This window comes from Hydra vulgaris, chromosome 02 (assembly GCF_038396675.1).
Source record: "Hydra vulgaris chromosome 02, alternate assembly HydraT2T_AEP".
Taxonomy (NCBI): Eukaryota; Metazoa; Cnidaria; class Hydrozoa; order Anthoathecata; family Hydridae; genus Hydra; species Hydra vulgaris.
This window is the reverse complement of record NC_088921.1, coordinates 18,687,896-18,714,343: the sequence shown is the minus strand read 5'-3', so window position 1 is coordinate 18,714,343 and position 26,448 is coordinate 18,687,896. Positions and strand designations below refer to the sequence as shown.

Here is a 26,448-nt window from a genome sequence, read left to right as displayed (position 1 = left end):
ATGAAGGAAGATGGAATTATTGTTGAGCATAATGAAAATCAATACCATTTTAAAGTAAACATTGTCACTCATAGTTCGGACAGAAAGGCTTCAAATATTTATTAAGGTCTTGGAGGTTAATATACAAACAGTTCAAGATGGTTTCATCATAAACAGGGATGGTAATTTCATTCAACAAATATTTCTTGACTTAGTAAAAGAGGACAAAACCACTTTCAAAAAATAAAAAAAAATTATGAAATTCAACACAGTCAATGTTTGATCCATTCAGGTTTTACACGATTTGCTCAGAAGCTTTGATCAGTTATATAGTTATATTTAGTTGCGACAACTTGGCCACAGTTTTTTAGATGATTTGAGAGCATTTAAATTTATGTGTGTTTCCATGTATGTTCAAAACTTTTTGACACGCTAAAACAATTAAATTCGTAAATAATCTTTTGCAATCAAATATTGGCAAAGCGACATTAAACTAAACGGTAATTTACTTTTAATAATTGATTAAAAAAGAAATTTTTTTATTTTTTAAATTATAAAAAGTTAAGTAAGTTTTATTAATAATTATAATAAATAATTATAAAAATAATAACAGGCCTCGGCCTGTTATTATTTATATAATTATGTAAACGGTTTACATGAGCATTTATGGCTCTCGCAAAAGTATAATTTTTTCTCTCAAAATAATTGTCATAGTAACATAAAAAACATAGTCATTTTAATAATTATTTTAATAACTTTTAAAATGCCTGCATTCTATTACAATAAGAATAAATAAAACTTTTTTTATAAGCAGTAAAAATAACGCTCGTCTAAATAATTTTTTCATGCTGCTATAAATGACACTTGTTATGTATATATTCTTGTAATATTAACATTACAAAAATATGCTTGACATGGCTTGACATGAATCGACGCATGACAAATCTACGCATATGCAAACTTTTGTTAAAAAAAAGACAAAAAAATGGGCGTCATGTTTCTAGGTGTTTTTGCATATGCATATGCTTATGTTTGCTTAAACTTTTTAAAAACATGCCCTTTACTTCAGCAATATTTTTTCCAAATAATTATGCGATTGATAGTTTTAATTCAGATAAACTGATTTAATTCAGATAGCTTTAATTCAGATAAAACCCAATTTTTTTCAGCCATTTGTTATTGTAATAATTTGGAACTACGTTTATTTATAAACAGTAATGTACTCAATGAGTCATCTAGCCTTCTTCTAGGGTTAACTTTTACTTCTGATCTTTCTGGGAAACCATATATCAAATCCATTGGGAAATTAGCATCTGCTAAGGTTGCTTCTCTTTATTGAGCTTGACACTTTCTTACTCTGGATTCTATTTTTTATCTCTGTAAATCTTAAATCTGTCCTTGTATGGAATACTGTTGCTATATTTGCGGTAGATCTTCCAATGATGCCTTATCCCTAGACAAGGTGCAAGAAAGCATTGTAAACATAGTTGGACCTGCTCTTGTATCCAACCTCCAACCATCGTCACATCGTCGTAATGTTGCTTCTCTTTCTCTTATAAAACTAAAATTTTGTATTTAATAATTAATTTTTTAAATGAATAAACAGATAGCTCGCGCTATAGCCAAAAGCTGTTTAGAGTAGCAGCTCGTAAGGCTCACCATGTTTGTTTTAGGAGAGCTTTTTGCCATTCTGTCACTCATTTACTCCTGCCAAGGCCTGTAATAATATAGAATAATTTTTTATTTTTTAAATGTACATCTTTTAAAAATGTTTGTACAATTGATCTTATAAAAATAAGTAACTTTTAACAACAACTGCGTTGTCAATAAAATTAAATATGTCTGGCGCATTGATGGTGATGATGATGTTTTCTGGCGCAGTGATGGTGATGATGATGATGATGATAAAATCATGATGATCATGATGGTAAAGATAATTATGATGATCATGTTGATCATAATGATGTGTATACATGCATATATATATATATAAAATATAACATAAGAGAATAAAAAAAAATACTTGAAGGTGTATAATTGTTTATGCAGCCCTGGTCGCAAACCCAGGCCCAGCTATATTTTATCAAACCTGGCCCGGCTGCAGTCAAATTTCTACCTCGGTTGCTTACTATACTCCATTAAATTAAAAACCTGCCAATGAAGTTAAATTTAGTATAAAAATCTATAAAAAAATATAAATCCAGTAAAAAAAAAATTATTAACTCTTTGCTTTCAACTTTGAAGTTTAGAGGCTAATTCCACTGCCAAAACACAAGCATGAAAAATTTACACCCAATTTTTGACAAAATTGAATGGATGCATTTTGATGGATGACAAGACTTACATAAAATGTGACTTTTGTCAACTTCCTGGGGACAAAAATTATACTTCAGTTGTTCATAGAAGTGTAAGCAACAAGTATAAATACAAACTTGTGGACAAATTTGGCAATTTATAGTTGTGGAAAAAAAAGAGTAGGGCTTTTGTAATGTCATCAACTTTGACATTGAAAATTTATGTTTAAAGTGCCTTCAAAAGTGACTTTTACCACTCATTCAATCAAATGCTAGACCTTGTTTGTTTTGACCTGACTTAGCTTTGTGCCACTTTACTAAAAAAACTTTGGAAAGGTATAAATTGAGAAAGGTTAAAAGCTCAATCAAAAGAGTTGCTCACAATTTCGGCCCATCAAAAAATATTGAGGTTTTGGCAAAGGGTATTTGTATAAAACAGGCAATACTATTAATTCAGTACATAAACTGCTGAAAGCAGGGTTAACCATTATCAAAAAAATGACAATAACAATTGTGCAGAAATTAATGGGCACCATTACCAGTAATGTATGATTATATTTTAGAAATAAAGGAAAATTTATGATACTAAAAGTATAAAAGCTTTTTAACCTATCCTCTATTTTAAAGTAACCCATAACTTAATTGCAACCTTGCTTGAAATTGCTTGCAACCTTGTTGGAAGTTATTTAGAGAGTAAAAAATTATAATATTTAAAGAATTATAAATTTTTTTCTAGCCCTGCTATAAACCCCTGCTAAATCCTATAATTTATAATTTTCTTATTTTTAGTTGGGTTTGGCCTTGGTCACTTCCTATCTAGCTATAGCATAATTGATTTCCTTCTCTTGTTGCTCACTCCTACTTATCCTCCCAGTTATCAACATTAATTTTGGGTCCATATGACCCAAAATATTAAGTTAAGTTATGCTATTGGTTATTAAAAAAAGCATCGGGTAATAATAGAAATAAAAAAAGAAATTTTTTATTCATTTAATATTTTCTTGTCACAAAAATGTTTTTATACCGCTGTGATTTAGCAAAAGAATGTGTGTTACAGTATTACCATGAAATTAGGTTTAATAAATTTATTTAAAGAAATTATGCTTCATCATTTTAAAGTACATCTACATTTAAGCAACATCTTTGTTGTGTTAAATATTATGTGTTTTATAAAAATAAATTGTAGAACCTTTTTTATTTTTTAATTGTAATAAATTCGTTTTTTTTTTTATGATTGAACTTTTTATCTAACTGCATTTAAATAAAGATTTCAAAAGTCTTTAACTATATAAAAAAAGTATTTTAGGCTAAAATTAAATGTGGCATAATAGTGATTTATACATGGAAATTAAAATTTCCTCTGGAAAGTACCTTACTTAATAATTCTTCACACTGCGGCCAAGCAATGAATAATTTCCTACTGCCCAAGCAATGAATAATTTCCTACTGCTAAGCGCCATACATTTTAATTTTTTCTCACTCAATATTATTATTTTTTAACATTTATTAATTAACCTTATTTTTTTTTAATAATGTTGTAGTAAAAATTCTTATAATAGATATAACTAATAGTTATGGTTTATATAGAAATGATAACTATAATTAACTTTTATAAGTTTATTAAAGGTATTAATTTCAAGTTTACACAACTATCGTTTAGATTCTTTAAATTCATCAGTAGTTACTTGCAGATGTAATGTCAAGAAAGGTATACATTAAATTATAATCATTATATTAATGATGATGATGTAATTATTAATTATGATGATGATGATGATGATGATGATGATGATGATGATGATGATGATGATGATGATGATGATGATGATGATGATGATGATGTAATTATTAATTATGATGATGATGATAATGATGATGATAACAGCTCTTGGAGTTAGGGTCAGCATTTAACAATGCTGACTGTTGACCTAGAAGTGTTTGAGGTCAGCAAGATTATAGCTGACCTTGCTTTTATGTTTTATGGTAAAACTTTTTATCAAATTTCTTTTGCCAACTTGATGCTGACTTCTACCAGATTAATGTCAGCAAATTATTGCCAACCTCATTTTTTCCTAGTTCTGAGGGCTGTGATGATCATGATCATGATCATGATGATCATGATGATCATGATTATTATGATGATCATGATGATGATGATCACGATGATCATGATGATCATGATGATCATGATGATATTGATGATATAATTATGATGATGATTTAAATTATTATTTTTAGATATATCTGAAATATGTACAGCACTTAAAAGTTATTATCTTACAAATTATGGGAAAATTAATGAAATTCAACCACCATTAAAATCACCCGCAAATGTTGATCTAATGAATAAATTTGTTGATCTATGTATCATTGATGCAGTTAATACTCAAAGAGATGCTATTTATATTGTTGAACGAAAGAAATTTCTTGAGAAGCAATTGCATTATACACCCATTCCATATAATGAAATATTTATAAAAGAAAAGTCTGTAATATTATTATCTGGAATAGCTGGTATTGGGAAAACATGGTTGCTTAGAAAACGTTTGCTTGATTGGTCAAATGATCAAATTTGGAAAAATTTCAAACTTGTGTTTTATTTGGAATGCAGGAGGCTCAATCAATATCAAAATATTTCTAATATTAATGAATTACTAAACGTTTTCTACGAAGATATTGTAAATGATTTTAATATTAGTTATCATCCTGCACTGTTTATAATTGATGGATTAGATGAGTTTAAATATTTAAATGAGTTAATAAATCACAGTTTGAGTTGTAATTATCCAATTGGTAATGCTTTAACAGAAATTCAAAAATACAAATATGTAGTTGCTGGTAGAGTTTATGCAATTGATCAATACCAAAGTATATCGACAGAGCATAGTGACAAGTTAACCATTCAAATAATGGGATTTAATGAAAATGGAATAAATAATTACATAGAAAATAATGTTTTAGAAGAAAGAAAAGATGTTGTGAAAGCAACATTAAAGGAATCTCCTATTGCAAAATCCATGTCATCTGTTCCATTTTATTTATCTTCTATGTGTAAGATTATTAGTGACTCAAAAAATGTAAATTTAAATTCTTTTTTAACAATGACAGATTTGTATGCAAATATTTTTCTATACTTTTTGCAAAAAGACATCTTCAAAAAGAATGAATTGATTTATCAGATAATGGAAAACGATTTCAATAAAAAATATGTTTTAAATATTTGTAAAATTGCATATCAATTGTTTGTTGAAAATAAAGTAATTTTTTCTAAAGAAGATATTCTAAAGAAGATATTTATCATTGACTTTGATGAAAGTAACGACAATTTTTTTGGATTTATAGAAAGGATTGAAACAAATCTAGGTTATTACTATCAATTTGCACATCTAACATTAATGGAGTTTTGTGCATCTGTATATGCATATAACTGTTTAAGTAGTGAAGAGATTATGGCTGATAAAAGGTTGGAGAGTTGTTTATCAATGATTTGTGGATTAACCAATAAAAACCAAAATACTTTATTAAAATTTCTTGTTAATCTGATTCCTTCAAAGCAATCTTCTAAAGAATCTTTATTTTTGTTTTCTATTTTAGGTAAGTCCTTAATGCTTTGTTGCATTATTTTAAGTCATTTTAAATAAAGATACAGGTGTTTAAAGTATATTATAATATTGAAATTATATTGAAAGTATTTTCTGTTAATAAAATTTTGTTTTCTGTTAATTTTCATTAAAATATATATATAGAATAAAAAGTTCATCTAACATTATTTAGATAAGTTTTGACATAATTTGTATCATTATTTTGCTAAATGATTGAATCTATTCTTTTATATTTAGTATGTTTAACAATATTTGGATTTCTCAAAATAATAGACTATTCTTTTTTTTTGGTATAATCAAATATAATTAGTTTTTCATAATTTAGATTTTTTTAGATTTTTTTTTTAGGAAATAAAACATTTAAAAATATGTAAGTTGTTTGGCACAAGTCTATATCTGCAAATACTGTTTCTTTAAATATTTTTCTTTTAGTATGTAGTGTAAAACAAAGCATGAATTAAATGCTTTTATATCTCATGAATAAAATATTGATTTTCATCAAACATAAAATAATTTTAAATAAAGTAACCAATTGTCTTGAAAGACAAGTTTAAGGCATTCCTTTAATAACTATTATGTCTATAAAAGTCATTAAAATTTAAACAGCCAAAAAAATACAGTAAGAATGTATGTTTTAAGCAAATTTCCTAATTGTTTGTTTTTCAGAAACATTTATTACGTGTTTATTTTAACATTACGCGGAATAAACATTTTATCATGTTTATTCTGGGTAGTTATGCTGAGTGCACTTTCTGTAAACTTAGGGGTCGTCCATAAATTATGTACGCCAAAAATTTTGAATTTGGGCACCCCTCCCCCCTGATGTCGTGTGTACTTTTAAGTCCCCACCCTTAAAAAAGTACGTACGTTTTTCAAATACTAACTTTTTTTTTTTAATTAAAAAGTTTATTGAAAAAAAAAAGGTGGAGGAGGTGGTCATTTTTTGGGGTCATATAAAGTATCTATCTTAGATACTTTATATGACCCCAAAGCGTTTTGTTTGTGGCACAGGATCCCAATTTAAAAAAGGTCTTCAAATATATACAAATTTATCAATATGTTTGCTTGGCTGAGAGGCTAATGTTATGTACTTAGTCAGTAGAGACTGATTCCTGATAATGTCCTGTTATACTTTTTTTGTTTTAATAACGAATCAAATAAAAATAAACTATACTTAAGGCAGACATTTTTTTCAGGCACCCCTCTTAAGTAAGTCCGTAAAAAATCAGTTTTATGCGAGATCATTAGTATTGAAAACAAAGCCTTAAACCCAGTGCCGAAGGTAGGCTACCCATACCCCTTAATTGGAAGGAGGGGGCAGCAAATTTTTTGCCCTTTTGCTAATTTTTTGCCCTTTTGCTAATTTTAGGAGCTTTTTTTTTTTAGCAAAAACTAGAATTTGGAAGATTTTGAGACCCTAATGACATGTTTTTTTTGGGGGGCCTCCACAGGATTTTTTGATGTTGTAGATAGGACATATTCACACATTGTGTGTAAATGTACCCTAAAAAACTTAGAGATACATTTCCTGCTATATATTGAAAAATACAAGTCTAATTTATATACTTTTGTTGTGTGCTTATGACTAAGTTGTTCCTTATGAACTCTTGTTGGTTTTTGATCTAATATCCATAAATTGAAACCTCATATTCGTTTCTGCAAAATATAAATAATTACTCTTTTATAAAATTTTCTTCGATTGATGGAAATTTTTGATTAGTTGTCTGATAAATAGGTTCAATAAAAAGATATGCTAAAAACAAGAGCAAAGAAAAGAAAGTTTTACAAATTAGAAAAAGATTTTCTAAATAATTCCAATGCTTTACAACAAACTGTTTTGTCTCCACATTCACCAAGCAATGTAAGTGGATCGGCATCTGGAAAAAAAATAAACTTGTCTCGTTTAGATGTAGAAAACTTTGATTATATAGAAAAAAAGTGTAATATAATTATGAACTCAAATTTATTTTCAAGTTTGTTGAAAACGATTGGAAGATCCCCAGAATGTTATTCGTCAATCAATATTGTACACAACATTAATAAAAAAGAGGGTCTTTATCACACTTAATCCTAATTTCTTGTCAAGATTGTACTTGGGCGATGAACTTTTTAACTTCGAAATCAATAGAAAATAAAAATGAAGTAATCAAAGATAAAAAATGAAAGAAATTAACTTACATGTTGTGTTTTTTGAAAAATGGGGCAAGGATACACAACAATTAATACTTTTTGTCGTTTAATGAATATGCCTCCTGGTACAACTAAACGTGGTTACCATAACATTGATAACAAACTTCATCTTGCTTATATTGAAACCTCTAGCGAGAGTACAAAAAAAGCCTCAGAGAACATACATAGGGAAAAACTTGGTGAAAATTATGATGAATCATCAATTGTCAATATTGCTGTTAGTTTAGATGGTTCATGGCAGCGCAGAGGATACTCCTCAACAAATGGTATAGTCACAGCAATATCTCATGGAAAGTGTATTGATGTTGCTGTCCAGACAAAAAGTTGTTACCCCTCCAAGATATGGTTAAGAAGAAAAGGTACTCCGGCTTATGAAAACTGGAAGATCACACATAACTGCAAGATCAATCATAAGGGTAGCTCAGGAAGTACGGAGTCTGTAGGCACTGTACAAATATTCAAGCGATTTATCAAGGAGCCTAAATTCAAGTACATAACATACATTGGAGATGGAGATACCAAGTATTATATGCAAGTTTGTGTTGCAAATCCATACCCAGGAGAAATTATTGAGAAAGCAAAATGCATTGGACATGTTCAGAAGAGAGTTGGGGCAAGACTAGAAATGTTGCAAGATCGTTACAAAGGTTATAGATTACCAGATGGAAAATACATTAACTGATAAATGGATAAATTCTCTTTAAAACTAATATGGAATAGCAATACGCCAAAATATTGATAGTCTATATGGGATGAAAAAGGCTGTTGCTGCAGTAGTTTTTCACTGCGCACAATCTGACAACTTAGAGCAATAACACCGTTTTTTCCCTAAAGGTTCAAGTTCATCCCAAAAGCTATAATTGAGCTTATTAAACCAATTTTTTCTTACGAAGATCTTGGCAGTGATGAATCGCTCAAGAAATGTTTACATGGCCAAACTCAAAATGTCAATGAATCACTAAATGGAATGGTCTGGACTCATGCACCCACAAGAGTACATGTGGAAAGAACAGTTGTTGAGATTGCTTTGACCTCTGCAATAATTAGCTTCATTAATGGTGTTCAGGGTTTACTACCAGTATTTTACAACAAAAAACAGGAGGAAAAAGCTAAGAGCTATTAAAAAAGCCTTTATTAACCAACATAGCAAAGCAGAAGGTGTTACATACAACAGTGGTGGTTTTAGTAGGTTTTATTGTAATTTTTCAAATTTTTAGCAATTTTTCTTGAGTGTATTTTGATGTGCTGAACCAAAGAAAGTTAACTTTTTTTTTAATCTTAAAGTATTAAAATTTGAATTTTAGCAAGCTGTACTTATACTTTTTTCTTTTTATTGATAAAATCTAATGATTTTAAAGTTATTAAACGTTGTTTATTGTATAATTTTTAATTCAGCACATTTTTTGAACACATATAAAACTGCTTATAAAGTTTGGTTTGTAGAACATGTATGGTTCTCAAGATATTCTTGTTTAAAAAAGGTCCATTTTTTTGCCTAAATTTTGCCAATTTATGTGCATAATTCTTGAGCAGGGGGGTAAAAAAAGTTAATTGTGTTACTTTTTGAAATGATTTAATCTAACACTTTCAGAAAATCATAAATGTTTCTCATATAACATCAAGTTTTAAATTTTTTTCCTCTTAAAGGGTACTACCACCTTAAGTGTGTTCGCTTGCCCTCCCCCCCCCCTCTCTCTCTCTCTCTCTCCCTGCCATGAGGGCACTAATGTAATAAAATTTCAACTTTAATATCTAAAACTAATTTTAAATTTATTGACAGATTTTCAATTTCATTGAAAAATATTGTAAATTACAAAAGTTATAACTATGCAAAATTTACAGCCCCTCTTTTTTTTTTTTTTTTGGGAGGGGGGTCAGAAAATTTGTGCTTATGCATGTGTGTGCTTAGAGGGAAACTATACCCTCTACTCTCTATACCATACATCTTTTTATGTTGGAAAACTAGGATCTTTAGTCTGAATTTTAACTTTTCTATTGATTAGCTGGTTAATTGTGATAAATTAGAAAATCGAAGTACGTACTTTTAATTTGAACCCTCCCTCTTCCCCCCCATACGCTTTCGTACGCTTCTTGAAGACCTTCCCCCTATGAGCGTACGTACTTTATGGATGACCCCTTAATGAAGCTAATGATCTTGTTATCATCAGTTTACTGGGTTCATACTGTACCCAGAAAACCGGGAAAATATCAGGGTTTTTTTCTAATTAGGGAATTCTGATAGGGAAGTTACCCATTTTATAATTAAGCTATTATGTTCTTTTGGTGATTAAAAAATATCCCATAGTGTTTTATATAAAGGCGTGTGATCACACACGATTATATATATATATATATATATATATATATATATATATATATATATATATATATATATATATATATATATATATATATATATATATATATATATATATATATATATATATATATATATATATATATATATATATATATATATATATATATAATCGTGTGTGATCACGCGCCTTTATATAAAACACTATGGGATATCTATATACACGCAAAATAGATAATTGTATAGTAATAATACAAATGCTCCTGTACGTTTAAGAGTGCTCAATATTATTAAATAATAGATATTGAGCATAAATGTATATATAAATGTATATGTATATATATATATATATATATATATATATATATATGTATATATATATAAATATATATATATATATATATATATATATATATATATATATATATATATATATATATATATATTTCCCTATGGTTCTGGGGGATCGATATAAATATATATATATTTTTTTTATATAGATATATAGATATATATATATATATAGTATATATATATATATATATATATATATATATATATATATATTTATATATATATGTATATAATACAAATAAAAACAACCTTTGATGGAACTTTGAGTTTCATGCTTTTCAGCAATCATTAGCCATTGTGATACACAATGGCTGATGATTGCCGAAAAGCATGAGACTCAGAGTTCCATCAAAAGTTGTTTTTATTCGTTTTATATATATATATATATATATATATATATATATATATATATATATATATATAAATATTTATATTTATGTATATATATATATATATATATATATATATATATATATATATATATATGTATAATATAAATATAAATATATATCGATCCCCCAGAACCATAGGGAAACAAGTCCGAAGTTTCCAAAAATCAATTTATGTTGACAATACTTTAAAAGACACTCATAACTTTCAGTTCCACACAGGACCAACTCTCCTTCGCATATAACTGTTAAAGGCGAATGAGAGTTGGTTCTGTGTGGAACTAAAAGTTATGATTGTTTTTAATGTATTGCCAACATAATTCACTTTTCGAAATTTCGGACTTGTTTCCCAATGGTTCTGGGGGATCAATATATATATATATATATATATATATATATATATGTATATATATATATATATATATATATATATATATATATATATATATTTAAACAACTTTAAAAAGTATTCTACACAATAGAGTGCTCAATGTTCTTAAAAGAACAGAGCAATTATATTAGTAGTAGAAAATCACTTAACAAAAATTTTTTTCATTTAACACTGTGTTTCATCAACAAAGGTTTCTGATGAATCTTTGTTGATGAAACACAGTGTTAAATGGAAAAAATTTTTGTTAAGTGATTTTCTACTACTAATATATATATATATATATATATATATATATATATATATATATATATATATATATATATATATATATATATATATATATATATATATATATATATATATATATATATATTTTTTTTTTTGAAAGATGACATCTTGTATGAGAGTATATTATATATTATTTTAAAAACATCAAGAAATACAGTTTCTCTCAATACAAATAATATTATTTTATAAGAAATTTTCGCTGGGTTATAGATACCAGCATCATCAGCTTGTAAAATGTTACAATAATTTTTAATCGTTATAGTTTATATAAAATTGTTACTATTGACGTCAGCGGTTGAATGGCTTCTTTTGATTTTTAAATTTTAAAAATGGCGTCCAAAACATAGTTTTTACATATTGGCCTTCATCAAGGTTAATTCCGCCGTTTCGCGCAGAGCACATGTTGTTTTGTATTTCTAACGCCTCTCTAATTTTTCTTTCAAACTTTTTATTTTCTACTTTTAACGTTCTTGTTTTTTCCCAAATAATATTTTCTTTGCAAAAGGTTTTATGATATGCTAATGCAGATTGATTAGGCTTGTTTTCATTAATGCTCTTCTGATGTTGATGCATCCGCGTACTTACCTGCATTTTTGTTTCACCTATGTAGACTTTGGAGCAGTTGCATTTTATTATATATACGTTCCAGGTTGGCTGTTACTTTATTATATATAACTAAAAAGATAAACATGCAAAACTATTAATGAAAGACATACAAATAATGAATATATATAAAATCAATAATTACCAACAATAAAGAAATAAAAAACAATGAAACCATTGCTATATACCCGTTTGACAAAGGAACAGGTTTTGTAAGAATTGAACATTCTAAAGCTTTAGAAAAAATCCGTGAACAATTTGGTCCGACAAAAATTATTAGTGAAGACCCTACTGCCAGTTACGCGGCAAAAATTAGAAGATTTCTTTCAAAACTAAATAAAAAACAGCGTTTTTCTAAAGAGGAATACGAAAAAATATATCCCAGTGATCCTATCCCACCTCGAATGTATGGAGTAATAAAAGCTCATAAACCGGAAAAATCGTACCCTATGAGAATAATTATCTCTACCATTGGCACACCAAACCACGGAATATCAGAATTCTTAGTTAAGATAATACAACCAATCTTAAATGAAAATCCGACACAATTAAAAAACTCTTTTGACTTTATAAAAAAAGTTGAAAATTGGAATGTCGCCAACAATGATATTCAAGTATCTTATGATGTTGTAAATTTGTACCCGTCAATTCCATTAAAAGAAGCCACCGTTATACTTTTAGAACAATTAAGTAACAATTTATCATATAAAAACTTAACAAAACTAAGTATACCTGAAATAAAGCAACTCATAGAACTTTGCTTATATTAAGTTTGCTTTTGCATTTATCTTATATTTTTTGATTAATTTTAGTTATGGTGCTCAGAATTGCACAAAACGATATACAACTGGTACAGATATATTATTTCCTGGATAATTATTTTTATTTACTACAAAAGCAATATATAAATAGTTTTAAAGAATTAATATAGTAATTACTATATTTATTTTTTATCAGAATCCCTTAAAAATATATTCTATATATTTTCAATATATGGAATTTTCCAGAAAAATTTAAAATCTCATTTCTAAATTTTTAAGTAAAATTTGTTAATTCTGTAAAATTTGATATAATCTTTAACTATTTTAATTTGAAGTTTAAATGTTAGATATTAGACTTTCGTTCACATAAATAAAATATAAATCATTACAGATTGTGGTTTCCAAAGGAGTACCTAGGGCTTTTTAAAATAAAAAATAGTTTTATTTACAGATTTATAAACAAAACATAACAATTTTCAATAGTTTTTAATTCTATTCAAGTCAATATTGAACAAATATGTCATCTGATAAATCTAAAAAAAGTAATTGCATTAAAAAAAGGAAAAATACATCAAATTGATTGGAAATCAATTTATTTATTCATAATAACAAAACAAAAAAAATATAAAAAAGTTTACGAAAAAAATTCAACTACACCTGCATCATAAATTGACAGTTTAGATTAACCAAATACAAAAATACTAATTTTCTCACAGTTTTCTCTCCTAATATTGTACATTCTACAGGATCCACACTCACTATTAAAAAAAAAAAAAAAAGGGTTGAGCTTTTGGCCTAAATTTTTGCCCACACCTTATGAGTTTTATCCTCCCTCCCCAAGACCCAGAAGGCTACTACAGACGAGCAGGCTACTTAAATGTGGTTATAACCCTCTATCAACTCTATAACTCCGAAACACGAAACTTGACGAACAAGGCCGCTGCGCAGAGAAACGAGTTGAGCGCGGTACTACCAGGGACGTGGTGGGGATCGAACTTGGAACCTCTCGCTTATGAAGCGAGAGCTCTACCACTGCACTTTAACAGTAGACAAGCGAAAAGTAAAGTAACAAACAGTAACCAAAGTAAATTTATGATAGTTATTAGAGCACCAAATGAAAACTAAAGAAATAAAAAAGATAATAAAGATAAGATAATAAAGGTAAAATTATATAAACAAACAAACAAAAAAATAAATAAAAAAAGCACATAGTAAAATGTTTATTTTTATTAGAAATAGGATCCTTTTAATTAAAAACAATTATATTTTCATGAACAGATAAAGACATCAAAAAGTACTTACACTGTAAAAAAAATTTTACATTCAAATTACTTATTCGATACCCCCTTATTCAGTGATAATTGTTAATTATTATGAAAATTATTAACTGCAATTTGATGTATTCACAAAATCTTAACTGAAAATAAAATGTTATTTTGACATGGAGAATCATCAATACTGTCACAGCAGCAAATCGTATTAATATTTTGCATGTTCTGCTAAAATTTTGATGGTGTTAGTGTAGAAGCAGAAGTTATATTTTTGTTAACAAAATATGTTTATAAACATAACTTGATATTGAAAAAAAGGAAATAAAATTAGTAGTTTTTTACAAATTTATATATTTACAAGCAAAATTTAACAAAAAAGATTGATAAAAATATACATATTAAACTAAAAACATTACCTACATCTTCTATTTGTAGATCTAGTTGTATATTTTACCCTGCCCACTCTAACTCCACCCTGCCCACTCTAACTCCAATTTGCTCTTAATAAAGATAATCCCTTTCCCTTTAATGAAATAAAGTAAATATTTTCCCCTATTATGGGCCCACACCCTGTATGCACTATAGGATGTGGGATAGATATATAGATAAGGGTAATTTCTATAAATGATAGCTGAAATAGCTGAATGATATTTTAGTTGCATACTTAACTATAAAAACTTCAAATCATTTATTTACCAGTTACAGATAAGGGTGGTGCAGCAGCGATTGTTGCTGAGATTGTTACAACCTAATTGGCTAAAATAAATATTAAAAAAAATACAGGTAATCAAAAATTAAATATAATTTAAAGCAATCAAACCATTAGTAAAATATCTCATAAAACAGAATAACATATTAAAAATATGTTATTCCTTTTTATGAAAATATTAAATTTTTTCAAAATTAATTTTAAAGATGAAGATAAATTAGAAATTAAAACCAACAATGTAATAAGCTATGTTACTAAAATTAAAATAACAATTAAATATCGTTATTCCATTTTAAACATTTTGTACAAAATGTTAAATTAGAAACTAAAAAAAAAAACATATGTAAATTTTTTAAGAAGTAAATTCAAAAGATTCTTTATAAGTAAATTTAACTTTATAAAATCTAACTATCATCATCAAACAATAACATTGTAAGTAATTAGATTCATATAAAACATGATTGAATATCCACCATAAAATTATTTAAAACCAATAAGAAATAAAAAGTAACTTGCTTACTTTTAAAACATGGTCATCTTTAGCTTTTATATAATTAACAGCCTGTCAAGATACAATTTTAATACATTACCTACAAAACATTAAAAAATTAAATTTTAGAAACTTTAAAAACAGATTAAAACATTAAAAAGCGCATACTATTTATAAATAAAAGTATATTCAAAAATTTATGATAATAATTTATAAAATTATTTATGATAATGATAATAGAAGATTGAACAATATTTCATTTGCTGTTTCTCGTGCATTATCAGTTAAAGTCGTCTGAGTTGACTTTTTATTATTTTTAAAAATTTTGATTTACATAAAATGGTGTATTGTAAATATTAAATTCAAATTTTCAATTATGTTCTTAATAAAAAAACCTATTTTTTAAACCCCCGTTACTGTTTAAAAAAAGTAAAGGTCGCAGCGTGGCAAGTTCAAATCAGCGGCTTACTTTTTAATTTTTGGTACTAAAAAAGCAAAGCAAGACAACTTTATAGTTCTATAGATTTTATATTATATGTTATATACTTATTTTCCTTGCACAAACTCAACTTAGTCGTAGAAAACGTGAAATGTAAAACTAAAATGACATAAGTATCTCAATCATGACACATACGCAACAAACTTCCCCCCATTTTTTGATATTTTCAAAATTTTCAGCTTTTTTTAAAAATTTTTTGTTTGTTAAATGTTATAATATTGTTACATATCTTTGTATAAAATCTCTAAAAAACTTCGAGTATTTTGTATTTGAAAATATCCAATCTTTTCAAATACAAAATTCTCTTGGAGTTTAAAACGTTTGTTGACGTTTTCTTATAAAACCAAGTACTGCAACTCTTTCTTGCCATTTCCTCGGTTGCAATGGCTGCCAAGGGTTTCGTGTCAAACATGCTCAAACTACTACTATTAAGTTTGCCAATAATATATAGAGATAGTACCAGTTGTACATTTGTATGAGATCTCCTTGTATTCTTCGTTATTTTAAAGATGTCAATTTTTTCTAGTCTTTCGTTGTATAATAGATGATATAGCTCAGGTACAGATTTCATTACTTGTTTTTGATTTTTTTCTAATATGTTTATATCTTTTTCAAGATAAGGACTCCATACCTGTATTACAAATTCTAAATGTGGGCGTATTTAACTACAATACAGCAATTTTATAAATTCGCTATCTTTATACTTAAATGATTTGCATATTATACCAAATTTATATTTTGCAATAGATGATGCAATTTTAATTTGTGGTTCCTATTTTAAGTCATTTGAATTTAATACGCCTGTCCATCCGTTTCATTATTAAATTCAGCTATTACTTTAAAATCATCTGCATACAACAACAGTTGGTTTGTAAGTTGACTTGAAAGATCATTGACTTATATTAAAAATGCCATTGGACCAAGCACAGAACCTTGTGGTACACCGCTTACTATGTCCACACATGATGATACACTTTCTCCAAGTACAACTCTTTGCTTCTTATTAGTTAAAAAAGAAATTATTCACTTCAATGACAGACGTAAAGCCATATGCTTCAAGTTTTAGTGCTAATCTACTATGTAAAACTTGGCTATCAGCGCCAATCTCCTCAAATACCTAAACACGGCTCCTTTATTATCCAATTCTTTTTCATTAATATCAAGTTTGTTTGACTCTGTTATGCCAAATATAACAACATTTTTTTTGTAATGTTTTATATCATTTCGCTTAACTATCATTGCACTAATAACATCAACTGCCGGAATATTAGGTTTGTTTGCCATTTTAAAAAGGCTACTAAAACTTTATATTGGATTTTCTTCTGACATTGTAGAATTTTTTTCTAAATTCTTGACCTTTTTCTTTAATGCATTGTTTTCAACTTTAACTAAACTTAATTTAATCTTCAAAATTTTAATCTTCTCTGATGTTCTTTGATCTTCTTGCAATTTCTCTACTTTTTCGACTCGTTTCATTAACTCAGCAATTTCAGTTTTTTGAACCATTTTTTTGAACCAACTAAATACAAAATATATGTTTCCAGATTTTTATTTGAACAGTTAATACACGTCCAATAACTATGTAACGTGCGTGCTTCTTTTGTATGTGCATGCGTGCTTCTTGTTTTTTAATAGTTAATCTTAAACTTTTATATATTTTTTATACTTGATGTTGATAATCCGCAAATAAAAAATATTATTTACTGTGGTTGTGATTGATGTGTATTGTGAAAATACTTCTGCACTTTAACCACATGTTTAATGACATCTGGGTGTGTTACTTCCTTTTCTAAAAGATTTAAATAATGTGCAAAACACCCATATAATTCCATATAATAAAAGATTTGTATAAATTTCTTTGTATAAATCTCTTTTTTTTTTTTTCATCTTATTTTCATTATTTGTTACCACAGTGAATACTTCTTTGTTGTGGGTTTCCTTAAGATCTTCAATGACATTACAAAAATTATGGAACAATACTGAGTTGTTATTTTATTTAATGCACAATCAGTTATGCATAAAGTTTAGACTTTAATCCATCATATGCACTGTAAGCAATAATCAGATCATTAGTAACACAACTTTATCCATCTCACATAATCGTTTTCTCATATTTGGTAAGTTGATCCAGTGCCATGGCTAATGGATCAACTTACCCAATAAGAGAACCCCCTCCCCTTCCATCAAAAAAAAAAAAAAACTTGTCATTAGGGCCCTAAGTTATTTTTTAGTTTCTATCATTACTCCTTAGTGTGTGTGTTTGATCTTGTATGTCTTTGGTGCATTTAGGTACATGGAATAAACAACCATAATTAATATAACTAAAGCCTTATTAAATAAAATTTCCAGTAAAAAAGTAAAATCTGATTGATTGAATTTAGTTTAATAAATAGATAAATTAAAATTGATAATATTGAATAGAGTTTTTAGAGCCTACAAATGCAATCATCTAAGCTATGAGTGAGTGTTTTGAAATAAAGAAAATATACATATAGAAAATAGGAAAAAACTAAGTTTGAAAGCTAACATGAAAAAGTTTTTTCTAACAATTATTCTGTGACTTTGTACAAAGTGCAATAACTTTACTTAATTTATCCTTTAGATTAATACTGAGTAAATAATAATTGTTGTTATAATAATAATGATTACATCACTTTTTATTGCATAAAATATTACTCAATTTCCATGTTCTTCATTGATTAGATTGATTTTAAAATCACATCACATGGGAGTTTTTAGATAAAGTTATTTTTACTTTGGGTTTTTTTTTTAACCATTTTTGTTTTTTGTATGATGACATAAGTTAAGAATAAATAATTTTAAAATCACCAACTCTTTTAGATGTTTTTAGATAAAAAGTCATTCCATATGAAATCTGCTCAGATTGGTTTTAAATTTCAACTATCGCATTTTTTGTAATAAAATAAATCCTGCAATTTTTAACTTGATTAACCAACCTGCCAAAAGTTATATTTGAATCAATATTAACTAAGATATTTATATTTCCAAAAAATTTAAGTTTCTAGAACTCATTATAGATTTTTGACTTTATCCTGTAAATAAAAAATTTTATCACCTGAAATGAATTATTTGGGTAAAATACTATAACTATACAAAATTTCGAGCAATAACCTCTTTTATTTATAAAGTTATGGTTTGTCAAAAATCAACAAATTCTACTGTAAATTTCAGATATTCAAGTTTTGGTTATAAAACATTATTCATCCATTCATAACTTTTAAGCAGATCAAGTTTAAATTTTATGAATTATGTTTTGTTTGTTGTTGTTGTTTTTTCATAAAATATGTGGGTAGTTGACGTTCGAAGCAAATCTGAGGTGCTACCTGGAGCCATTTGACATGGAACGACCCTAAAGTTATTTATTTTAGGTTTCTTTTTTTTTAACCTTTTTGATTTTAGGTATGCATAAGAGAAAATTGTGTAAACATAGAACATCTAAATCAATGCATAAAAATCTTAACAAGACACTGGTTTTTCAATTTCATACGATACCTAAAATCAAGATGTAAAAGCTTGACAACCTACTTTTTTTTGTTGTTTCGGTAAACAACCGAGAATATTTGTTATAATGTCCTTAATACACTATAAGTTGACATTTTTTATGTTAATTTACGATAAAAACTAAAGTTATTTATTTGACTTTTTTCGTTGTTATTTGCAAAACCTGATAATTCACTTCTTTTTAATTCCAATATATTGGTAAAAAAGTTTTTCAATTGGTTAAACTGATAAAAATTAGAAGATAAAGTTTCAGATTAAGAATAATAGATTGTTAATAATAATAGAATCAAACAAAATCAGACAAAAATTAAAAAATCATGCTACTTTTTATTTTATTTTAATCGAAAAATATTAAATTATTATTAATTATTATTAATAATAATATTATTATAATTATTAATATTCATCTGGTTTTATTTGTCAATTTTTTTTTATCTGGTTTTAATTGGAAATTTATTTTTCTAACTGAATTAAAAAACACTTCGTTGAAGTAATCTTGACTAGTGACTATTTTAATAATAAATATGATGAGTTTAATTTAAATAGGGTAGGTTCAGCAACTTCTTTTGCAGGTGGCAAGTTGTATGGGGGCAGCAAAAAAAAAATTACCTGACAAAAATGCTAGAAAAAAGAGTTTTTAGGATGGCATGTTAAATTTTGTATTTAGTTGGCAAGAAGGGTAAAGCCCGTATCAGACAGAGAGATGTAAAAACTCCTGGGCTATGTTTATATATTATATATATGTTTTCCATTTAGTAAATGGAATTTCATTCCAATTAGTAAATGATGTATATCGTTGAGCTTTGCTTAACTAATAAAACGATTTTCCATTGTATTTAATGGATTGAACGCATGTTTCTTTCCTTTATTTTCTATGTTTGTGAACTTTTTACTTAAATATAAATCTTTTAAGTTGTAAAAATCCAACAAAAGATTGATGTCAAAATGGATGACATTTTCCAGTCTTTTACAAACTATTTTAAGTTAAGTCTGTTTTATAGTATTACAATGACTTAAAAAATTGCACAAAACCACTGGGCTCTAGTATTTCGTTAATTGCTTTCAGATCTTTTCAATCCAATCCAATAATCTATCACATGGCAAATAATTATATTTTATCACTGGAAAAACTTAACTTTCTTCATATGATTTGATGAATTAAACAGCCAAAATTGTGCCATTGCTAACACAATTTTGTTTTTATTTTGACCTCTACCTCCATTACTAACTAAATGAAGTGTGTCAAAATCATTAATGAAATGCAATGATTTTGGCATAAGTATTGTTAGAAAATGATACACTGCACTGGCAACATCATTTGATCCTCTACCTGATTGGAATTCTAACCAGGTGTAAGAGTTTAATTTGCTATTCAAATCATGCAGGCCAAAACTATACAAGCTAAGTTGCCTTGAGTAAAGTGTTTCTTGTATCGTAACTCTTGTGAATTTTCAGCTTAATTAAATAATCAGCCTTTCCAATACAAATGCAATTTTTAATCATTGTCAAATGTGCAAGTATCAGAAGCAGGAGGTTCAAATGAAAAGAAATGAATTAAATTCACCAACAAATACTCTGTAAAATATTTTGTATACAAAATATTTCTCATAAGAAACAAAAAATGTTTCTTATAAAAAATAGAAAATGTTTCTTATAAGAAATAGAAAAATCAATCATAAGTGACTTTTTGAAGATATTGTACAACTTGTTAATACATTTTGAACATGTTTGAAGATAAAGTTTTACACATTTCTTGTGACCATAATGACTTTCTCTAGCTCAAAGACTTGAAATAAAACTTATGGCTTCATTTAACATTTTTTTTTGTTTCTCGTCTGTTTCCATCACGAGTTTTCTTAGCTAATTCACCTGATAAATATTGGCGAGGTAACACACCATTAAATCATTTTCCCTAAATAGGAAACATTATTTGTCAGAAAAATTTCTTACAAACACGAAATTTTGAATGGTTTTGGTAGACGTAGTTTTTCATTTGTTGTTTAAGTATTTTTGGTTTTCCCTGTTTTGGTGTAAACAAGAATAATATTATCATGTTTTATCTTATTGCATGACTGAAACAATATATTTTTAAGTTTCCGAACATCTTCTTCTCTAATCTTCTTCTTCCAAAAAATGCTGGATCCGCCCCTGCCAACTTGTTGGCAGGGGCGGATCCAGCATTTTTTGGTCTTTAAGATAGCTAACTTCCAGACATAGAGCAAACTCCAAACATTTATATGTTTATACTTATGTCGAATTAGGATGCTTTGCAAAAAAACTGCAATGATCTTGTCTGTGAGCTCTCACATTTGCGGCAGGGGTGTGGGGCAAAAATTTTGATTTTTTTTTTCCCAAGCTCCAATCATCGCAATCTCAAAAAATGCTGGATCCTGCCCTGCAAATTGGTAACCATACAAGTTCTTTTGTAACCGAATATATGCAAAAATATCTGCTAAAAAGCAAACATAAACTGAATAAAGAAATTTATACAGTAAATATATAGATTAATACTTGTTATGACAATATATAATATGTTATCAGTATACATATAAATTTATTTATTTTAAATATATATATATATATATATGTATGTTAAAAATATATATATTTAGATTATACATACATAGATGATTATACTATTATACTAATCTATTATAGATTATTATAGATAATCTATAAATATATATATATATATATATATATATATATGTATATATATATATATATATATATATATATATATATATATATATATATATATATATTAATATATATATATATATATATTAATATATATATATATATATATATTAATATATATATATATATATATTAATATATATATATATATATATTAATATATATATATATATTAATATATATATATATATATTAATATATATATATATATTAATATATATATATATATATATATATATATGTATGTTAAAAATATATATATTTAGATTATACATACATAGATGATTATACTATTATACTAATCTATTATAGATTATTATAGATAATCTATAAATATATATATATATATATATATATATATATATATATATATATATATATATATATGTATATATATATATATATATATATATATATATATATATATATATATATTAATATATATATATATATATATATATTAATATATATATATATATATATATTAATATATATATATATATATATTAATATATATATATATATATATTATATATATATATATATATATATATATATATATATATATATATATATATATATATATATATATATATATATATATATATATATATATATATATATATATATATATAGAGAGAGAGAGAGAGAGAGAGAGAGAGAGAGAGTTTATATATAAAAAATTTTATTCACATATATATCGAGACTTGTTAAAGAAATATATATTATCTATCTTTGATTTTTAAGGACATTGAGATAGAATTCTTTTGTCATACGTTTTCTTGTGTTGTTGTTGGATTCATTGCTTATTTTGTTTTTATTTAGACAGTTTACAACATTTTAATACTTAAAGTGTAAATAATTTATTCGTAAAGGATGATTTTTATATTTTTAAAGCAGTGAAATTTTTTTGTTATTTTTCTACTGTTTTAATTTTATTCATGAGTTATGTATAATTATTACTTTTAAAAATAGTTTGATAAATAAATGAATAGTTGGTGGCATTAGGAAGACATGTTTATTTTTTACTTATAGAATAATTTTGAGTCATAGATGATAAATGATAGGGTCAAATCATTATATTTCAACCAATGTCCTGCAAGCCACCATCTTTGATTTTCCTGATTTTTACATATAGTTATGTGCATTATGTAGTTAGGTTAAATTCGAAATTTCAGACTTCCAAGTACAATGGTTGAGAAAATATAGCCTTAGAAACATGACATAGTGGCCCTCCTTACTGTAGCATTTTACTATTCATCCACAAGACTTTACAGATAAATTTTCTGATTAGCTACTATTGTCTGCAATAAGTGGTCAAAATTAGAATTAATATCTTTTAAAGTATATGAGGCATATGATAATAATGACAAACCATTATGAAAACTGAAGAAATTTATTGAAAAAAAATTTTTAAATACATATTTAAGCACAATCAATCACTGTCAATTACAAAATAAGTTTAAATTCAGATTTATTTCAAATTCAAATTTAGATTCAGAAAAAGTAAAATAAAAAAACCAAGTAAAACAATGTTTACCTGTAAAAAATTTAAATAAATTATTTGGTTGATTTGTCTTCTTCTCAACAAAACAAAGTTATAAAGTTATTAAAGGAGAAACCACAATCGTTATGTTATAACATTAATGACATTTAATTAACTTAATTAAGTTAATTACTTATAACTTTACGTATAACATAATAAATATATGCCTAAGTTTTTTTCAACAAATTAGTTTTTTAAAAAGTTGTCTGTATGTGGTCCATACCGCATATAGACCACTGATTACCTATAATAAAATTGAATTTAAAGAAATAACAATTTAAATTTAAAATTAATTTACTATTTAGATATTAAGTATCTAAATATCTAAATTAATTTAGAGACTTCATTTGAACCATAATGAAGGTCTCTAAAAAGTTACTGCCCCCCTTTATTTGTGCCCCTATCTTTTACAAAGACCAGATCAATGAGAGGCCAGCCAACCATATCTTTCTTTTTATTAAGAAATGACTTATTATTAGTTGCACTCATCAAATAGGCCAGCAGACAGATTAGAGGGGCACTGGTCTCTAGTAACGCATTCAACCGCTGATAAATGAAAAAAAGAGTTATTTAAAAATGCATTTTTAGTGTGAATTTGACAAGTTTATAATGTTTGCATTTTCAGATAGTTGGGTCTAATGGTCTTATTTGCTGTTAATCTTCGATCAAAACAATGTGTTAGAAAATTTGACTTTTTTGGCAAATGGATGTTTTGCTTTTAGATATATTTGAGTTCTAAACTGCAACAAGCTGCCTATATTTTGCCCACTTATTGCAGACAGTAATACCTAATCAGTAAAGACTTATCTGTAAAGACTTGTGGATGAATAGTAAAATGCTACAGTTAGTTTTATTTTGGCATATTTTACCATATTTAGGAATTTTTTCTAAGTTGAGGAGGTCATAATTTTTTTCTAATTTAATACAGGTTAATAAAAACCACTTTTTTACGCCTTTAGGAACAAAATAAAAATAGGTTTGGCATTTCATCGTAAAAATCGGCACTTTGCTCTACTACGTAAAAATCGGATACCTGGTAACCATAGCTTTGTAGCTATGCTTTAACGATAAAATTATTGTTTATTATTGCGATTGTATGAATATTATATCAAATGTTTTTGTTATAAAATTTATCAATAATTACAAAGTTTATACTGTTCTTAAAGCGCCTTTTTTTTAAAGTTTCCAATCGACGTCGAATTCGAATAAACAAATATTTAAACTCTCACTCTTTGAGTTTTATAAAATTTATTCACATAACTTAATTTAAAAAAGATTGTCGAAGGAGATTTTTGAAGTTCTTAATTTAAAATTACAAATTCGATTTATAAAATCATTCATTTCACTCCAAATCTGTGTTTAAATAACATTTGTTTTCTTGGTGTCTTACTACATTATGTGATTGAACATAAATTAATTTTTAAATTTATTTTCATTAATATTATAAATATGATTTTGTTTTATATTATTTTTAGTATGTTAGATTTATGATAAAATGAAATAATTTCGTTATAAAAATGTGATAAAATTATGTTCAAATTAATGAAAGTTTTATAATTTTTAATAAAGAATTATTATATTGAAAGTTTCATCATTTTAATTTTTTTTATATACGATCCTAATTTAATATTAATGTAAAATATAATATTAATGTGTATAGTTTAATTTTTTTATTTATGATCCTAATGTTTATATTAATGTATATAATTTTATTATGTAATGTATTTAATAATAATATATTGTATATAATTTTTTAGTTAATTATAATTTAATATAAATGTATGTATTAATATCTAGATTATTTTGATGTATATTATGTTTTATAATTTCGATTATTATTTAAATTATTATTTGTTCATTTTACTATAATATTTATTTTTTCTTTAGATCGTCTACTTTTATTATCTCGTCAAAGTAAAAATAAAAACGATAATCAACTTAAATTTGAACTTGAAACTAATTACGTTGATTTATTCATTGAATGTTTTTATGAAAGTCAATTATCATTTACTGATGAAATAAAATTAATCGTCGATGAACGAGAGTGGACGATTTCGATTCACAATTGGAAAACTTCCTACAAAACTTCTTGTGAAAATTATTTCGTAAATCATTACATTAAATCTGGAAGAAAGTTATCGGGGTTAAAGGTTAGTAAAAATAATTTAAGTGATGAAGAAAAAAATCTTTTAATTCAATGTTCAACAAATGTTCGCAATGTCGACTTTTTTTGTCCAATTAAATTCGATGGATGGAAACCGAAAGATAAGATTGAAGTGTTGTGGATCTTAGATGATTTAAAAACGAAAAAAGATTTTGAAGAAAATTTTCTTCCGTGGATTAATCTTTGTGAAGTATTACATCTTTCACTTCACGACGACATTGATTTTATTGATGATGTTTATGAATGGGTTCGTTGTTCGAATGTCAAGATGTTGAGGATCGAGTACCGTGGAAAAGATTTTCGTAACCTCGATGAATTAAAAAACTTTATAACACTTAAAAATGTTTAATATCTTAAATATGTAAAATAAAAATAATAA

General features: G+C 26.1%; 1 protein-coding gene across 1 annotated transcript; it reads left to right on the top strand.

The window, feature by feature from the left end:
- LOC136075907 (NACHT, LRR and PYD domains-containing protein 3-like) lies at nucleotides 1-26,448 on the top strand. Its single transcript, XM_065789350.1, has 4 exons — nucleotides 1-54; nucleotides 3,900-3,981; nucleotides 4,512-5,867; nucleotides 25,793-26,448. Exons 1-4 carry the CDS (start codon nucleotides 1-3, stop codon nucleotides 26,416-26,418), a joined length of 2,118 nt encoding a protein of 705 aa, XP_065645422.1. The 3' UTR covers nucleotides 26,419-26,448.

Excerpts from the sequence above, each read along its gene's own strand:
- LOC136075907 (XM_065789350.1), top strand. The coding sequence starts at position 1 with ATGAAGGAAGATGGAATTATTGTTGAGCATAATGAAAATCAATACCAT. Across the intron at positions 3,982-4,511 it reads CAGATGTAATGTCAAGAAAG|ATATATCTGAAATATGTACA; the intron begins GTATACATTAAA and ends TATTATTTTTAG. Across the intron at positions 5,868-25,792 it reads ATTTTTGTTTTCTATTTTAG|ATCGTCTACTTTTATTATCT; the intron begins GTAAGTCCTTAA and ends TTTTTTCTTTAG.